The sequence below is a fragment of the Anarhichas minor genome, unplaced genomic scaffold (assembly GCF_050575085.1).
Source record: "Anarhichas minor isolate MPS153535 unplaced genomic scaffold, ASM5057508v1 ptg000074l, whole genome shotgun sequence".
Taxonomy (NCBI): domain Eukaryota; kingdom Metazoa; phylum Chordata; class Actinopteri; order Perciformes; family Anarhichadidae; genus Anarhichas; species Anarhichas minor.
Window position 1 is genome coordinate 8,652,379 of NW_027466520.1, and position 18,623 is coordinate 8,671,001.

At 43.1% G+C, this 18,623-nt stretch overlaps 2 protein-coding genes and 1 long non-coding RNA gene across 6 annotated transcripts in view; 2 read left to right on the top strand and 1 right to left on the bottom strand.

Moving 5' to 3' along the window:
* jph1a (junctophilin 1a) overlaps positions 1 to 12,720 on the bottom strand; it is a 29,888-nt gene extending 17,168 nt beyond the window's left edge. For 2 of the 3 annotated variants that reach the window (XM_076080447.1, XM_076080448.1), the window contains exons 1-3: positions 12,662 to 12,720; positions 12,041 to 12,541; positions 8,929 to 9,697 (exon numbers count right to left, since the gene is read on the bottom strand). In XM_076080447.1, the coding sequence (XP_075936562.1) occupies positions 8,929 to 9,697; positions 12,041 to 12,419 (1,148 nt within the window). In that variant the 5' untranslated portion in view covers positions 12,420 to 12,541; positions 12,662 to 12,720. Of the gene's footprint in view, positions 1 to 7,795; positions 9,698 to 12,040; positions 12,542 to 12,661 lie in introns of all 3 variants that reach the window. The other variant, XR_012949411.1, reaches the window with a different exon arrangement.
* On the top strand, positions 5,020 to 7,167 carry LOC142937490 (uncharacterized). Its single transcript, XR_012949412.1, has 2 exons — positions 5,020 to 5,111; positions 5,715 to 7,167. It is a non-coding gene; the product is annotated as an uncharacterized LOC142937490 (long non-coding RNA).
* A 1,319-nt stretch (positions 12,721 to 14,039) lies between the features above and the next one.
* gdap1 (ganglioside induced differentiation associated protein 1) lies at positions 14,040 to 17,944 on the top strand. 2 transcript variants are annotated; one of them, XM_076080647.1, is made up of 6 exons: positions 14,040 to 14,198; positions 14,530 to 14,722; positions 15,239 to 15,409; positions 15,774 to 15,868; positions 16,360 to 16,474; positions 16,648 to 17,944. In XM_076080647.1, the coding sequence occupies exons 1-6, from the start codon at positions 14,040 to 14,042 to the stop codon at positions 16,995 to 16,997; spliced, it is 1,083 nt and encodes a 360-aa protein (XP_075936762.1). In that variant the 3' UTR covers positions 16,998 to 17,944. The 2 variants fall into 2 exon arrangements, with proteins under 2 accessions (XP_075936762.1, XP_075936763.1); XM_076080648.1 differs by lacking the exons at positions 15,774 to 15,868; positions 16,360 to 16,474 and having other exon boundaries at positions 14,048 to 14,198; positions 15,239 to 15,421; positions 16,654 to 17,944.
* The last annotated feature ends 679 nt before the right edge of the window (positions 17,945 to 18,623 follow it).

Below are 18,623 nucleotides of genomic sequence, written 5' to 3' on the forward strand. Positions count from 1 at the left end.
CATGTTTCTGTTTTCACACAAACGCAGACACACACGCACAGGGCTCTGCTGATGCAAATCAAGACTTGTTGTCACACGACTATGCAGCCATTAAACACCTGCAACATTTACACAATGCAGACATGCAAAAGCTTTCAAACAGCATCTTAGAAAAATGGGCTACCTCGCATGCAAATGACTGTGTTCACTCCGATTTACACACACACACACACACACACACACACACACACACACACACACACACACACACACACACACACACACGCACCAAATCTGCATGAGAAGTTGAAAAGGACCATTAGTTAGACGTGCCATAATGAGACCCACTGGGAACGAGTGTGAATAAAGGACACACTGAGGTGACTTCATAGCGCTGTATCTAGTCTTTCAATCTTTTGTAATTCTCCAGCTGGAACCAGACACGTCGCTCATGCCTTAAAGGATGAATAAACACAATGTAGAACCAACGACGCCTCTTCACTCCACTACTTCATAAAGGAAATCAACAAATGGCTGACACGGTGATGACGGCGGTGAGGCAGTAACCATGGTAACCACCCGAGACACTTGAGCAAGCTGTCCAACCAGGCATCTGGTCTGTATTAATGAATTTGCAAATGAACAAACCCACACTACAGCCTACTGTATGGGTAAAGTGTTGCACATACACACACACACAAACGTTTTTCAAAATGTGACAAATCTAAAGTGTGCTTTAGCAAAGTGAATACACTGTAAAAGGTTTACAACTTGGCTGAAAACAGCAGAAAACAGGCGCACACAGACACACACAGACAGACACTCCACGGTGTGTCTCATTTAACTACGAGGCTCAACATCCGAAGCTGGACCTGTGCGAGTGAAGGTCACATTGCCTGGTAACCACTTGAGCTTAAGGAATAGTTTTAATGATGGTCTGTGCTCTCTCTCCTCCAATCTCCTGCCGCCGCTCACTCACCCCGCGGTCTGCGCACACAAACGCACGCACACACTTGAATATACACACAACCATTCATTTCCTCTTCAGTGCAAAGCCAAGAGGAGCATTAGCATTAGGTTACATCTGCCCACAGCTGAAACATTATGATCATGCAATCTATCTTTTAATGCTATTTCATGAGATAAATAGAAGACATGTGACTGAAAAAGCCAACTACTATGAAAAACACATATATACAACACACATGTACAATAATGCCTCACTATGATTGACTGTAACTGTTAACTATGTACGTGTCAGCGTCTGCATCATTACAATAATATAATGAAGTGGATTATTGTGACAGTGAGTCGATGATAGATATATTCAATGCGGAGCCACGTTAACAGCAAAACAGACCGACTTGTGCAAATCCTAAAGAAAATGCATCACGGACTCACACATACAGAGTCAACTATGCGCGTGATCACAAGAGCGGTTGCATGCTTCAGGAAGGGATTCAAAGCGGAAAAGCAATACTCCGAATCAACAAGAGAGACGTGATGATGCCATAATCCAATCCGTGAACATCTGGAGTGAAAGCGGCCTAGCAAGCCAATCAGAGCGGCTGAACAGATTTAGCGGGGCACGTTAGTATCCAGAGGTCAAAGACACACGATTGCGTTAGCAGGTACAAAAAAACAAACAGGACAGATTTTAAAAGAGTCGCTTCAGGCAACACAAACTGAGATGACAGACTCGCTTTGATGCCAGAGGATGCCAACGTTTATGGCTAAATTGTTGCTGCCATCCTTTATCTGTGCATTTTAAAGACATTACCGGTGATATTTGGTGACTCTTGGATTAAAGTATTTGATGTTATGTATGAAATGTGGTTGGATGACAGCAGAATATATACAGTGAGACAATACCAGTCGTACTTGGGTACCGATCAGTTTAGTAGTTCAGTGAGCTGATTTATGGCAGTATTGAACTTTATCTTGATTAGTGCCTGCAACTCCTAATCTATCAAAAAATAAATAAGAAATGATCGGCAATTTTGACAATTAAGTTAATAGTTTTGAGACATTAAGATGATACTAAATATTTCTGGATTGTTGACTGTTGGTCAGACACATAAACCATCTTCATAATATATATGCAAAGGACTAAATAGCAAAAATCTTGACAGGTAACCAAAATACAAAACACACAGTTAGGACAATATGTAAAATAACAATAAAAGAGTGCGTTCTGCTTTTCCACCGCATATCTACTTTAAGTCACAGTCTGCAAGCTGTGGACACTATTTTGAGCAGTTAACAGGTTTATTCCCTACCAACGTTGCTGCCTCTGGAGTGGGTTTAGCATCACAACAGCGTACACTAAATTGACAGTTACTAAGGACCTCTTTGTGATATTGAGCTGCAGCGCCTTTAGCAGAGCCCACAACTCATTATAATGTAATTGTTATGGACTTGTAAATCAATGACTTTCATCTGGATTCACCTCATCAGCAGACTTAAGAGCCATTGATCCGTGTTGCACACGTGTTTGAGTATTGACATACAGCACATAATGAACCAATGTAAAATAACAATACACATAATAACAGTTCTTGAACGGGTGCGTGTAGTGAGACACGATTGCACATTGACATTTGGGATTGTTGACATAATGTCTTGTCACGTCATGGGGAATTCTCAGGAGGATCGCACACACACATGAACACACACGGGGAAACCCTGGGAGAACGAGCTCACTGAACAGAAACGCTAGTTGCTTGTACTCGTTATTTCTGTACATTTCAAAGCACAGTGTGTCTAATACAATATCTAACTCACTCCACCGACTAAGGTTCTTATTATCCACTGTTACATAAAACAGTTAATTCAGAGACAAGTAGATACGCTACAATCACATTCACTGTTTAATAATGGAGGGAGTACAGTGTTGTAGGAAACTCTACATTAACTGAGTTGAGGAAAGATTACAGAAGGAATGGAGGAGTGGGTAAAGCATCTGTATAAGGAGTACTTTTACATTTCTTTATGATTGCAGGTGAACCACTACAGGAGTTAACCTCTTCATAACAGCCTCGGACTCCCCATGACTCCCCCCCTCTGACCACCCGCCTGCCTGACTCATCCTACTCCTTCTTGAGAAGCTGCAGAATTATGTGCCATTCTCAGAGAGATTACAAGCCACAGCCACACGGTGTAATGGCAATTTGGTGAAACCCAATCCTATCACGGCTGCTATCGGCTCAGGCCAGCGCTCCACTCACATTTACACACAGCCACTCCCCACAGAAGCAAAGCTTTCATACAGTGTAAGTCAGACAATATATCTATCTCACACAATGGGTCCAGCCGTCATCGACGCTTTCTTTGCCTTATCAAACCCACTCTTTCGGGGTAAACTACTGCTCCTGGACCTGCAGGCTGAGGGTTGATTTCTGCCAAAATGTTCTCCACTTGGGAACAGAGAGAAGAATATGCTTCGTCTGCTCCCCTCTGCCTGGTATATGCTCTGATTTTGAACATCACCTCCTTTTAAATTGAGTTAGTGTATTGAACCGTACCATGACAGCAGGGACGTGCAATAATCAAAATGACAAGACTAGTAATCCACAGCCATGCTGGTGGCTCTTGCGAAGCCGTATTTGGGCACAGTGGTGCTGTAAGCTAAATGCTAAAGTAAACATGGGAACCATGAATTGCATGGCAAACTTCCCAATAGTTGTTATGTATTTCCAGCTATTTCCGTCTGGATCAGAGTGAATTTGGTCTACTGCGTAACAGTGAGACACCATTAATTACTTTGAACATAAGGGATTATTCTATTATTGTGCGTCATAAAATATATAAATGTGAAAATGTTTCCCTTTTACCAAGCCCTAATAGCTTAGCGCAACATCGCCCTTTCCTTACATCAATTCCTCTAACACTCCTTCCGTGGTTCCATCGACTGTCATCTTTCTTTCTGCTAACTCTGATTTACCATAACGACAACATGGCAGAGTACAGAAGAAGAGTACACTACACAATGTCATTTTGTTTCACTGTGGGTCATTTGAAAGCTGCTCAACTAACTTCCCATGCATGCGCCATCAGCTACATTATTAATAGCTCTTTCGTATGTTCAAGCTGGCAGTGACGTTGGTCATTAATGTCACCTTTATAGATAATATGAGGTGCATGCGGCCGGGTATTTCTTGTGTGTGTGTGTGCATCATTTGACACTGTCAGCAATAAATTGTTATGTTACCTCACACCATCACATCGCCATAAATACGAGACACAAATATACTGTACCATGTGGCATGCTTATGACTCTGACTCTGATTCAGACGACTGGCAGTCCCTTCCACACTTACAGTTACTGTAAGCTTTGTGCCTCATTGCTACTGTACATGTTGCCACTTCATAAAAACTTGACATACTTTTGAAAGGTGTGTGGCGGCACTAATGACAAGAGGTGGCACCGGCACTAAGATCAAACATACACGCCCCCACACACACACACACAAAAATGAACCCAACCTCTGCTCCTATTTGGAGCAGAAGAAGTCATCCCCATCGAGGACAGCCAAGATGGAATCTTACATGATGTACTGTGGGTGTTGGGATTATTTTGTTCACAATTTGAAACACAGGCTGATCTATAACTCTCTCCAAAAAGGGCAGGTGGTGAGTGGCTGAGGTCATCACACAGCAGGTTATAAACAAACGCCCCTGGATACAAACGCACCACACACAACCACACACACACACACACACTGCACACACACATAGCACACACACTTTCTCTGTTCTCTCGCCAAATGATAGCATCCTTATCTCATCTCTTACATCCAAACACACAGTTTCTCTGATTCTCTTCTCTTCTGCCATTTATGTGAACACACACACACACACACACGCACGCACTCACACACACACACACACACACACACACACACACACACGCACAGACATTCAGGAGAGATGATAGTGTGAGGGAGATGGCGGGATGCTATATCAGTGGTGGGACGGGTATATATTCCTGGCTGGTGCTGATAAGCCAAGTGATGCCTTGCCTTATTTAGTCAGTACTCACTGCTGACACGCTAGCAGAGTAGCACACACCGCATGCACTATATATATGTGTTTGTCTTGTGCGTGTGTGAGGTGTTCCTGTGTGGAGAGAGGTGAGTTCTGATTAAATGAATGCATATAGATAGTCTCTGTGTGTGTGTGTGTGTGTGTGTGTGTGTGAGTGTTTGTAAGAGCGGGTGTGTGAGAGAGAGAGAGAGAGAAAGAGAAACAGAGTGGATGGACACACATGCATAATGTTTTACTACTGATTAAAATGGCAATTGCAATATAATGTATTAGAAGTTTGAAATCGTTTTTTGGTACGGTCATCTCCTGGACACCTATCAACATACAGTCAGGTGTGCAAAAGTTATACTTATTTTGGATCGCCACCAAAATCGATCCAATTTCTTAACCAAACGAAATCTATTTACATGTGGGACTTAAGGACACGCAAAACAAAGCCAAAAACAGCCTCGCTTGCATGATGGTTAACGCTTAACACATATCATTAGTCTCAACTTTTTGCTGATTGCAGTGAAGAAAAAATAAGCATCATATAAATATCTTTCCTACTCCAGTGAACCTGCATATTTGGTGTTGGTTAACCTTCCACTAGAGCGTGCAGAGCAAATAGTGCTATCAAATGGACACACACCCTTGGCCTCTACGCACGTACTGGCTGACACTCTTGTTTGTTTTGGCTTTTCTTTTAGCAGTCTCAGCATTGGAAAGGCAGTGTGCTTTATCAACCGAAACTACGAAAAAGAAGCAGAGAGAAGAAGAAAGAAGCTGTGTAGAAATGTAAACCAATATGCAACTCTGCAGCTTTGGTAACGTCATTTTAACACTACACACACGATTCCTTTTAAGACTTCTGCTCTAATGAGATAGCATAGCGAGTTTATGTGGAACAAAGGCCATTACGGTAGATTACACAGCGTATAGACCGACACACCACTGAGCCGCCAGGATACCTAAACTGCTGATCTGTAACAAAAAGGCTTTGTGGGAGAAGCATCATGACACGGTAAACTCTTCAATGGCACTTATCTCAGTTCACAGGCCTCTGAAACACACACACAAACACACACACACACACACACACTGAGCGTTGGTTGTGCAGAAGTGCATTACATAGATGAGGCTGACTACAGTGAATGGGGGTCACAGACACAGAACTCCACTCCACTTCAGCGCACTAGCTCTCTATCGATTGGCTGATCGCAAGCATGACGTCATTAGCTCCACCCCAGAGGCTGATGGGATAGCTCTTCTGTACAGTAATTCACAGGGGAGGGGTGGGTGTGCCCCCTCTGTACCCTTTTTAAAACAATTCTGCTCTTTTCATTTCTGTCCACTCCAGACCTCAGAACCTCTTGCTCAGCACAGTCGCTGCATCCCCCATCTTTTCCAATCACCATTTATCCCCTGGCTCTCTCACTTCAATCCATTCCTACTCCGTCCGTCTCCTCCAACAGCTCTGTCTCCCTCCCCTCCCCGCCCCTCCCTTTGGGTATACGCTCCACATTCAAAGACAGAGAGTCATGTGACGAGAGCAGGATCGATACGAGCGCATCATCTTTTGCCATGCACTGTATAATGAGACTTGCATAACCCACTTCCATGCAACTGTCGCAGTCTGCCATTCTAGCTGTTCGTTACACAAATACAGTCTTAAAAAGATTTCAGTCAGGAGAACGGAGGGAGCCGGCTGCGAGATTTCCAGCAGCACACGATGGAGCGGCACGTACCAGGCAGTAATTTGATAACTTACTACAGTACAGGGGACCTCGTTTACTGCCATAAACACTGTGTATCAGCTTGAATGCTTTTACTGTTGTTGCTTTAGCGCTATGCATCAGGTCAGGTGTTTCCTTCTGCTGGAGATTGTTGCTCTAATGCACAGGCAAATAGGAGATCAGATGGCTCTTTCTCTCAACACATAATCCATTTTTCTAACACCCATAATATTATGGGTGTTATCTGTGGAGCAAACAGTATGCAGTCCTTTCTACACTAAGCATGTTAAATCCACCTTATGTAATCTTTATCTTATATCCCTGAAATCTGCAGAATAAAGCCTTTTCTCTCCCCGCTCGCTGGAGAGGAATTATTCGATTTTAAAAGAATGTCTGGATATTATAATAAAGCCTGCTATTCATGAAATACTGTTATTCATTGTCTCCATCATATTGAGTGTGTTCTTTTATTTTATCAGCTAAAAATAAATATTGATAATCCTTCAGACTAAAGAAAATGTTGAAATAATGAAAGCCATTACAAATGACCAGAGCACAAATCCTTTCAAATCTAATTTCTTTAGCCACGCTAGTGTCGTGACTCTAAAGATGGCTACGTCAACACATATTGGATGGATTGCCAGAAAATGCGGTACCGATATTCATGGAGCACAGAGGATGAATCCTAAACACTTTGGTGATCCCCTAATTCTTATTGTAGTGCCACCCAGCAGGTCGCTCATCCTGAAAAAGACATTCATGGTTACCAGATGATACATCATAATAACTTTGACGTTTTCTTGTAGCGCCAACATGAGATGGACAGTTTTGGTTTTGAGTGAAATGTCTCAACAACCATCGGTTGGTTTGTCATAAAATTTAGTTCCCAACAGGGTGAAACGTAAGAACTTTTTGTGATCCCTAAACATTTCATCCACTGCCTTCGTCAGGTCAAATGTAACTGAGGACATTTGGTATTAGTGACCAAATAATAAATCGCAAATGGTAGCATGCTTACAACATAAACCCTAATAGTGAACAAGGTAAATATTTACCTGTGAAACATCCGCATAGCATCCGTTAGCATTGTCACTGTGGAATGTTAGCATGCTGACGTTAGCATTGCTGCGTTACTGCTGCGTACAGCCTCACAGCATCCTGTGGATGTAAAGTCTTCGTCTTGTATGGTTATACAGAACATAAAAGAAAAAATCGGGGAAATTTGTGAAGCTGTGCACAGCAGGATTAAACTGATTAACTGATTAAAGTTCAATCACAGCTTATTGCGTGTCTTTAATTATTTGATTGACTGAACAATTGTTTTGGAATTACCGTTGTTTGTGTGTGAGTAGTGTACATTTTCTCTGTGCCGGGTGTGTGTCTGAGACAGAAATAAACATGTGTTTCGCTTTGTTTGTATTACACAAGCTTGTCAGTATGTTTTCATGCATGCAAATTCACGTGCACCTCTGGAGACAAAGACAAAAAAAAATCAAAATCAAAATATTTGTTATTGCATAGAGACCCTTTCACAGCTTGTACACATCCTCACAGTCTTCAGTCTAATGATTCCCTGATGCTGTGAAACCATAGGATGTCAAAGGGATGCTGCGTATGCTGAACTGTGTCCCAGTAGGAGGGAGGCTTTAAATGAAAAGGTCACGTCTCATCCACCTGTTAAAGAGCAGATGCCACATCAGAGCAATACTTGGCAGGAGGAGCAGGTATCGTTATTGGGCACACGAGACGCGCTTGGCCCGGGCGCAGGTATGGCTATACTGCTCACACACATGAACTCGCAGGCACACACGTCTCTCTCTCCCACATTCACAGACCAACACACACACACACACACACACACACACACACACACACACACAGGATGCCCGACCCCTCTCCCTGGGAATGAAAGATATGGGCAGAGAATAGTAACAGAATGATCACACTGGCTACACAAAAGCCATGACTGTTGATGATGTATAAAGGTCGGCGCTGTTGTCATGGGACTCCACTTACACAAGACTGAGCCTTCTATCAGACCAGGAGACATTGGTCAGGCCACTGCTCTGACTCTTCAGTGGTGACAATAAAGTCCTGAGGATGTTCGCCCTGTTTTAGGTGTGTACACAGTATACACACCCACATGCACATGCAGAAGCATGAATGAACACATACATAAACACAGTACCTGGAAGCTGCTATTTCCACTTTACTCCTGGCAATGGCTGCAGCCCTCTGTGCCGCCTCCACAGCCCGGTCCACCTTCTCTTTGGTTTTGGGGTTCTTAAGCGGAATCAACTGCTTCCTTATTCCACGCACCAGCACGTTATTTTTGTACTTCCCTTCTTCTTTGGTGCCATCTGGGAAAACTGTGCACCCGTAACCATGGCGCTTGTTGTTAAGCCACTCTCCCTCGTACTTCATCCCATTGGATCTCTCTGAAACGCCAAATCCATTGCGCTTGTCGTTCTTCCATTCCCCCATGTAGGTCTCAGTGGTGGTGGCATCCACATGGTCCTCGAGAGGCAGGTCCTCGTCTGGCAGCTCGCCATCGCCGATGGATATGGTAGAGTTGGCGTCGCTGGAGCTGATGCGGCTCATGGCGGCATCACTGCGCGCCGAGCTGCGCTTGCTGGAGATTGAGGTCCGAGAGTCAGACTTGCGCAGCTGCCGAAGGCTGCCAAAGAGTGAGCCGCGGCGGAACAGGCCCTTCTTCTTACCGGTGACAACCTCGCTGTCTGAGTGGAAGTTCAGGACGAAGCCACCGCGACTGCCTGTCGGCATGTCTGCGGGAGAGGAGAGGTCCTGGAGCACTGTGCCGTTGCTCTGCTCAGAGCGCAGGGAGGCCAGAGACGTGCGGAGAGGAGAGCGGATGACTGTGGCCATGCCATAGGGAACACTCTGACGCACTCCATAGCCGTGTCGCATCCCACCCATCCACTGGCCTTGATAGGTACCTGAAGAACCAAGAGAGATCAGAGTCACTGAATCAGATTAGCTACAACTACTGCTGCTACATCAGATCCTAGTGGGTCCCAACTGTTTTACCACTGCTGAATAGGATGAAACAATGCAGTGTTGAAATGTACTTTAATACAAAAATGGCGTCTTCCACACATGATGTTCAAAAATTGTATTGCTTTTACAGTCCCTAATTTGAAATCCTGTATTTACCAAGTAAATATTTTTGCTTTGTTTGTTTAAATCAAGACTCATTCTCTGAAAAACTCTCTCTATTACCCATCAAATCCAAGAAGAGCCAGTTAGCCTCAGCTGGTATGATAGAAAAGTGGTCTCGCAATGATTTTAAGAAGCAATGCTGCTTGTGTGTGTGTGTGTGTGTGTTTGCTCGTGTCTTAACGGGTCCACTTTATCTAAACACAATCTAAAGTGCTCATCTATGATTAAGTCATTAAGGGGAGTGTTTGCACCAACACTGATGATAACAGAAGAGTATTATAAGATATGTATGTCTGGGTAACATTTACCGTCATAGTTACAGTGAGTTTGGATTTATCTTGGTTCTAGTGGGGACAGCAACAAGAAGGTTTATCTGCTTCCTCTGCAATTTGCTGGCCAGATATTCTCTATATCAGCACTAAGAAACAGTGTTACACGTGGGAGCACAGAGGAGCCTTGCTGTAGGGGTGCAGAGTATGTCAGCTAATGAAATGTTTTCTCTCCTTCCCCTCAGATCTGGGACTGTGAGCATAACTAACTCAATCACCGAGATTTGATTAAGGCACTGATACCGAGGATCACTTGGGATGAATGTGAATCACTCAGCTTGGAGCCTATTTTCAGGCGGCCAATAACTCCCCCACTGACAGTAGGCACATTCACCACCATCCGTTTGTCTCTGACGACAGGGAGTTGCTATGAGTCACATAATGAGAGGAATACTTCATTAATCCCATTTGGTGCTGCTGAGCCTAAAGAGCATGTGATGTCCTACAGTAGCTTCTTCAGAGCATCATATTGCAATACTGATCCTAATAATAAGAAAGGCTTGTTAAGCCAGCACTCGAATCTCATTGACCGATACAATTAGATAAGCCATAATGGTCAGATTCTAAGAGAAAATGATATACCAGCCCGGGCAGGAATTTAGATGGATAAATAGTGTGAGATTAACAGGCTGGCTCTGCGCTACAGTTGAAATCGCTGACCCTGCAGATCAAGTTATCAGGATGTTGCAGGGTCAGACGGCCAGATGTTCTGTAGATCCTAGGATCAGCTGGTTTCCCAAGCCCAGCCCTCTGTAGCCATCAATTGAGAGGCATGTATTCTGCACCGTATGGCGATGATGCTCACACATGTTTCACGTGTTTCATAACCAGAAAGGACCGTCTGTAAGAGGCCTTCTGCATTGCTTGCAAGCACTTGTGTTTGTGGGCCTGTCAGGATGTTTCCTCCGTGATCACACAGGTCTCTAGACAATCTGTGAACACACCCCTGATTAGTGAGATCAAAGCTCTGACAAGGCGGCTTGCACTGACCTCTCACTTTCAAAGTCCAAAAGAATGTCTTGTGTCTGACTTGGCTGAAGGCATTTGTGCATTTCCAATTCATAAAGTTGATTAGAAAATGTATCCAATGTGGGAAAACATTTTCATTATTTCTTCTTTTAAACGTGTCAGGTTTAAATTAACTGCATTAAAAGTAGCACTTAAAAAAAAAAAGAAGTTAATTTTCATCGGGAAAGCTGGCATTTATGCAAAAGATATACCTGAGGAAGAGGTGTGTTATTGCCGTTAGGAGTGGTAAAGAAGTAGGTGATCGACTGGCTATAAATGGCACCAAACAGACTGCTTTGCTTTGCACCAAACATTCCTCTGATTTCCAAACTCCTTCTAGCCGGGGCATGGTGCCACTGAGCTGGCAACAGGAGTCACTCTCCTCCCACAGTCATATGAGGAGCAACCGGTAGTTGCCAAATGAGATGTGCATTTGGAATAAGAGGGGAACTATCAACCTGCTGTATCCAGCAAGTTAACATCACAAGCGTGATAAGTCATTGTTTTTTTGGGGGGGTGTAAATGGTGCGCGCTGACCACGGTGCGCAGTGCGCAATATCAGCTTCAACTCAGATCATATCAGATGGAGATTCATGCACTGGTGTATTTCCAATAGCCTCCATTAGTTTCAGTCTGAGCATCCTCACACACACGCACACACACACACACACGCACACGCACACGCACACACAGGCTATAAAGCGCATCATCAGACACGGCCGTTAAAGTGACACTACACGCTAAACAAACACTGGGCCATGTTTACAAGACAGGGTTTCTTACCGCCATCGCCATAGGTTTCGATCCCATATCCATCCTGCAGCCCGTTGCTCCAGGTGCCGTCGTATCTCGCGGGCGTGTTGTGGCTTTGCCGGATACCGTAACGACCCTTAAAACCGTGACTCCACTCTCCGCGGTACATCCACTTCCCTTTATTCTCCACGCCGAGCCCGTGCCGCTTCCCCTGGGACCAGTAGCCCCTGTAGGTATTCCCGCTGGGCCAGGTGTACACCCCCACTATCTCAAAGCCGTGCGACCAGGACCCGGCGTACTCGCCCTGGCCCTTGGGTCCGGTGCAGATGCCGTGTCCGTGGGCTTTGCCATCCTCCCACCCCCCGCAGTAAGTGCCACCGTCGTCGAAGTCAAACCTTCCGCCCGTCATTCAGATATAGGCTGAAAATAAAGCAGATCGTGCGCTGCTGCAGACTCAGGCGTCTCCAGGACCGTGGTTTGGGGGATCCAGGACCGGTGGTGTGATGAAAGGATGAGCCAACGAGATGATGACTAAAGAAACATAGAATAGCAGGGTGAGGATAGTAGGCTGGTACTTCCAGACACTGACATGCAATAGAAAAGGCATGCGTAACGGTAAGTGGAAAGGTATGAATGGTGGGCGTCATTTACCGGAGGCGCACGCCGGATTCTCCGTTCTGTGTCGCTCGTCTCCCCCCTCTCACCCACTGATCACAGAGGGAGAGAGAGGCGTCGAGTCCCTGCTGAGGAAAGACACTGGGCCAATCGTAACGTCACGCCACAGGGACCTCCCACTCTCCCATCTCTCTCTCTCTCTCTCTCTCTCTCTCTCTCTCTCTCTCTCTCTCTCTCTCTCTCTCTCAGTAAAGACTCTGGACTCCCCTCAACCTCTACAGCCAAACTGCTACACATTTGAAAGACGTCTCACTTTACACATATCTGAATACCCACATTACTATTTCCCATTGCACCCATGTAATTGTACCAATTGTCTGTTATTATCATTAGTGAGTTTAGGATTATACTTGTTTATCTAACAGCCTAGTTACACAATACTATCAAATACTATGACCTACTTTATGAGACTTAAAATATAAATTATATATATATATATATATACATATACATGTATATGCAGGCTAAGTATTTTAGAGAACATTTGTAATAGCCGTATTATTGTTTGATTGTATACTCTATGCTATATATTTCTCAAATTATTAATTCATTCATTTAATAGTGTCTTATTACTACTGCTATATATATATATATATATATATATATATCAGAGCTTAAACACAGTTATTGTTTGAAGTGGGTGGATGGGAGAAGTGTTTTTGGTAATGATTGCAACGACCCATGTGACTTCAAAATGACTCCATAAAAAAAATAAAACATTTGTCAGAAACATAATTTTTGTCAATGAATCAGGTAGGTCATTCCACCTCTAAAACTGATATCAAATATATGTGACACTTATCACTTTCTGCATTGGGCTGACCAAAAACGCGTTGTGTCCACCAGCAGCTTAGACATTGAAGGAATAGATAACAGTGACCTCTGCTGTCCGAATGCTGTTATTGCATTGCTGGAACGATATGATCGAGTTAAGTGTTGAACTGTGTAGTACAATGTGTAAACCATTTGCTGCCTTTATTTCTTACATTGTGAATTTGTATTTCTTGGTAATAATGTTTGCATGCATATGAAACATTAGAACATTTGAATGGCCTATGGGTGAAATACACTGTAGCCTACTACTCCTAAAACTACTACTACTTCCGGAACTGATAGCAACAACGTGTAGCCCTCGACGACGACGAGAAGGAGAGAGAAATGAAGGAGGAAGACAAATAACAAGATGGGGAAGAACATGTGTAAACTGTAAACATATAAATAGCCTCGAAATTCTATCAAATTGAAGAAGAGGATTAATGTTCCACTCCGAGCCAGGAGGGGGCGCATGATTTAAGTGTTGACTGTGATAAGGTGTGCTGCCCTCACTTGTCCCCCTAACGTACTAACAGATAAAATGGCGTCGGAAAACAGACCGGAATCCCAAGATGAGAAAACGGCTCTTATAGAGAAGGACCCAGAACAAGATGTACATCAAGAATGTGGCACAATCGCAAAACAAAGGGAATCAAAACTTACGCTTTATCACTGGACGCAGTCTTTCAATTCTCAGAAGGTGAGCGTATTTACGTTTCAGCACCACAGTCCAGTGGACAGCTCCTCACCACAGATTTGAACAGACGTCCAGACAAATCTTTCTAATGTTATGTTTGTCATGAAGTCAGTGAATATTTAGCAAATCCAGTTGCCCGTGGACACTGCCATTACATCCGTTGCTAATGCAAAATTGTATCTTTCATTTGGTCACAACTGGACGAAAACCTGGAATTAAAAGTGTCTTTTATGATCATTCTTCTGTATTCCTCCAAAGAATAGTCCCTTACTTATAGAAAGCATCTGATCGTTATTTATAGTACCACAAGTAGATGTCTAAATTTGTTTTTCAGGTGCGTCTGGCTATAGCAGAGAAAGGTTTGCTCTGTGAGCAGTATGACGTGAGCCTTCCTCTCAGTGAACACAACGAGCCCTGGTTCATGCATCTGAATCCCACTGGTGAGGTGCCAGTTCTGGTCCACAATGACGACATCATCTGTGACCCAACTCAGATCATGGACTACCTGGAGCAGAATTTCAATGATGGTGAGACTAAATAAAGACTTTGTGGTAACTGTTTTGATGTATTATAGCAGAGCTGGATAGGTACAAGGCGCGCTCCATTCAACAGACGTTACTACTTGTTTTCATACGTTGTTTTCTTCTTTCAGTATTTATGTTTAATCTTTGATTTCAAATCAAAGATTTTAGTTTTAATTTCTCGTAAATTTCATCTTGATTTTTCGATCTTTCATTCCATATATTGTTCTTTTAATTTTCCATTTTTCCTTTGTTTGCACTGATCCATGATACCTTTGTTCTAAGAGTCTCATCCAGTCGCCTTAAAAGGAGAGAAAACCTGGTAAGCATGCAACTATTCAAGCTAATGAAAAATGACGTGTTTAAATACCTACCGTTTTTCCAACTTTTCCCAACCCTTGCGTAGTCGTTCCAAGGCAAGCTTGCGGTGTATAAAACCACTTCGAGTCTCTTCTGAGAAAAGTTGTAAGGAAACGAAGTGACAGCATTGCTCCTTCCTTTTGATGACTTGTTTGTCTCCAGGCACACCCAAGCTGATCCCTGAAGAGGGCAGTACATACTACCTCAGGGTGCAGCACTACAGAGAGCTGCTGGACTCACTACAGATGGATGCCTACACCCATGGCTGCATCCTTCACCCTGAGATCACAATGGACTCGCACATACCAGCATATGCTGCCACCTGTATACGAAGTAAGACTCACTGTGATGCTTTTGAGTAGTGTTATACAGCTTTGGTCCGACAGCAATTATGCACATAACAGTGTCCAATTTGCCAAATTCACCTTCTGTTGTACTCAATGAGACCCCTTGTTGCACATTTGGAATAATTCTACAGAGACCTCACACTGTGTCAAGATGGTATCATGAAAGAGTATTTTTCTAGAGTACACTCATACTGCTCAATCTACTCAAATTCCAAATGTGCTATTTAGTTAAACACCTTTAATTCTTGTCTGCAAGAAAGACACACACCGGCACACATCTGATATTAGCAGACTTTTCTCTAAAAGTCTTAAAAGTGTCTCTAACATGATGCTGTGTTTTTGTGTGACAGCACAGATCGGAAACACGCAGTCGGAGCTGAAGAAACTGGCAGAGCAGAACCCAGAGCTTAAAGATGCTTATATAGCAAAACAGAGGCGGTTGAAAGTAAGTTATTCAAGTTAGCAGAGCGCCAGGTCAGCAAAACTGTTGTTTTTTTGTGATTCCCACTGGACCACGACACAGAGGCCCCACCAGCTGGTAACTGGGGGGGGGGGGGGGGGGGGGGGGGGGCTTTTCCTAGTGAAATCCATGTGTTTTGATGTGGCCACCTACATTTAACTGTATTAAATTGTACATTCATGTATGGTATTAATTTAACTAATAGTATCTGCACCTGCAGACAACTGTAAATAACCAAAACATTTTTTATTTTCTTTAACAAACTATAGCTGAAAGAGTGCAGTATGGGTTTTTGTATTAGTATTATGTCGGTTTTATGGCAATTATTTGTAGGCAAACTAACCAGCCTACAAGGCATAAACTGAAGGCATAGTAACGTAGTAATGTGTCAAGCAGTTTGGCGGCCTGTACAATTCTAAAATGTGTCACAAGGTAAATGTGCACAAATGCATTTCTATATGAAAACGTTTTTGCAGTCCAAGTTGTTTGACCATGACAACATGAAGCACCTGAAGAAGCTTCTGGATGAATTGGAGGGTGTGATGGACCAGGTCGAGACAGAGCTACAGAGGAGGGTGGAGGAAACACCAGGTACACGCCCACAATAGCTCGTCACTTATCAACCAATTTACCATTAAGAGACAAACAATAAATTACACAATTACATTTTATGACTGTGTTAAAATTAAATGGCAGTAGCGTTTTTGAATATCATGTTATCTGTTGCCTTTTGTACTTCTTGCCTCCTTGTCTTCCACTTGTAGAAGAAGGTCAGTCCTGGCTGTGTGGGGATTTCTTCAGCATGGCCGACGTCTCTCTGGCAGTCACCTTGCACCGCCTCAAGTTCATCGGCCTCTCCCGCCGCTTCTGGGGCGACGGTAACCGCGTGAACCTGGAGACATACTACGAGCGTGTGGTGGAGCGCCCAGCCTTCAGGAGAGTGCTTGGCCATGTCAACAACATCCTAATCTCTGCTGTTCTTCCTGTGGCGTTTCGCGTGGCCAGGAAGAACGCACCGGTTATTCTCGGCACCACCCTGTTGATAGGTGTTCTAGGCGGAGCTACGTACCTCGCTTTTCTTTACATGAAGAAGAGGCTGACTGTGTCCTTCTGAGTGTTTGAGTTGCTGTGGGACTGAAAGGTAGATAAACGCAGAACAATTGTCGCCAAAATCATTTAAAAAATTGTGTAAAGTGAAAGTATATTGCACAAAATGCGCTTTCCCCCTCCCCCCATTCTCAATGCACGACTGCTGCATTACACATAAAAGGATAACACTGGTAGTTATTCATGTTTTTGCCATTTTTCCTAAATCACATATAACATACACATGGCTTTGAAGCTCTACAAGAGTCAGATTCCAAACAGAATTGTATTCACAAGCTATGTTATTGTAACAAGTATGAATAAATTAGATGTTAAAAGATGAAAAATTATAAAATGAAAGTTGTCTGACTGTCTTTTGGACCCATATAATCAAATAAAATAAGGTAGAACTTTATTTCTCCCAAGCGACATTAAGGATTGCAGCAGTTGCAGAACAAAGTAGGAAAGAGTGCAAATATAAATCTATACATTAAATAAAATCTACAAACATAAAATCTATAGAACATATATTTTGTAAAAAGAGCGCATGTACCATTCCTCTCTGAAAAAAAGTGATAATAGGTCAGACATCTTTACGTGAACTTAAATCACTATGAGCCTATGTTTTGCCCAATATGTTCTTTTCTTAATTTATTATTTGAATATAGTCCATATCTGCCTGTTAGAAATGAAAGTACATTAGAAGCCCACCGCCTGCTTTCTGTGACCCAGTCTGTCAGCATATAACAAACGGATCAGCTCAGCAGTTAACACACTGTCAAATGCAGACACAAGTTTAATTGTACAAACGCTCTGTGGGGTCTTCCTGTTATCACACATGCACCGACGTTTTACTGTATTACTTATTTGATTGTTTGAAATATTCTCTATGTAACAATATCTGAAGTGATGCTTTTGCAATCTCCATTACATCTTCTTCAGACCATCATATTCAAAATCTGTGTGAAATTAAACTACTCCCAAACAACCTGCAGAGTTTCCTCTTATTCGAATATAATTGAGAACGACAGAAAAAAAATCAGTGTCGTTTAGCAGACTATCATATAGGTCTTGAACATTTTAGGATTCTCACATTTTAGGGAAACACCTGAGAGACTAATCACATTCCCAGGGTCTGGATGTAAATCAACATCTTCAGTAATTTGTTCGCCCAGTCAGAACAACACTGACATTTAGCATAAGCTCAGCTTTGATTTGAAGTCCTCCTCACGTGAGCTTGGCTTCACACTTTGTCTTTAGTGTCCAGAGGGCTGGGTAGTGTAGCTGTCAAAGGACCATAACCTCATACTAGTGTTAGCTCTGGAAAAGCCAACCCCTGCAAATGGCAACCAAAATTACATAATTGTTTGCCACAAAGCTATATCACAAAGTGCCATTTTAATGGATAAGGGTCAAAGTCATTAAGGAAGTTTTACTATGACTTATTCATGACTTTATTCGACATGCTATACTATGACTTTTATGACTTTATTACCACCACCATACCACCCGGCTACGCCACCGGGGCTGCCGGAGCACAATGGCACCGAACTCATTGCAGTAGAGGTGAGGCGTTCCAACGTTTAATTAAATGTTTGTGGATAGGTTGAGTTATATTACACGGAAGCCAGGAGGTTGCTGTTTAAAAGCAGAC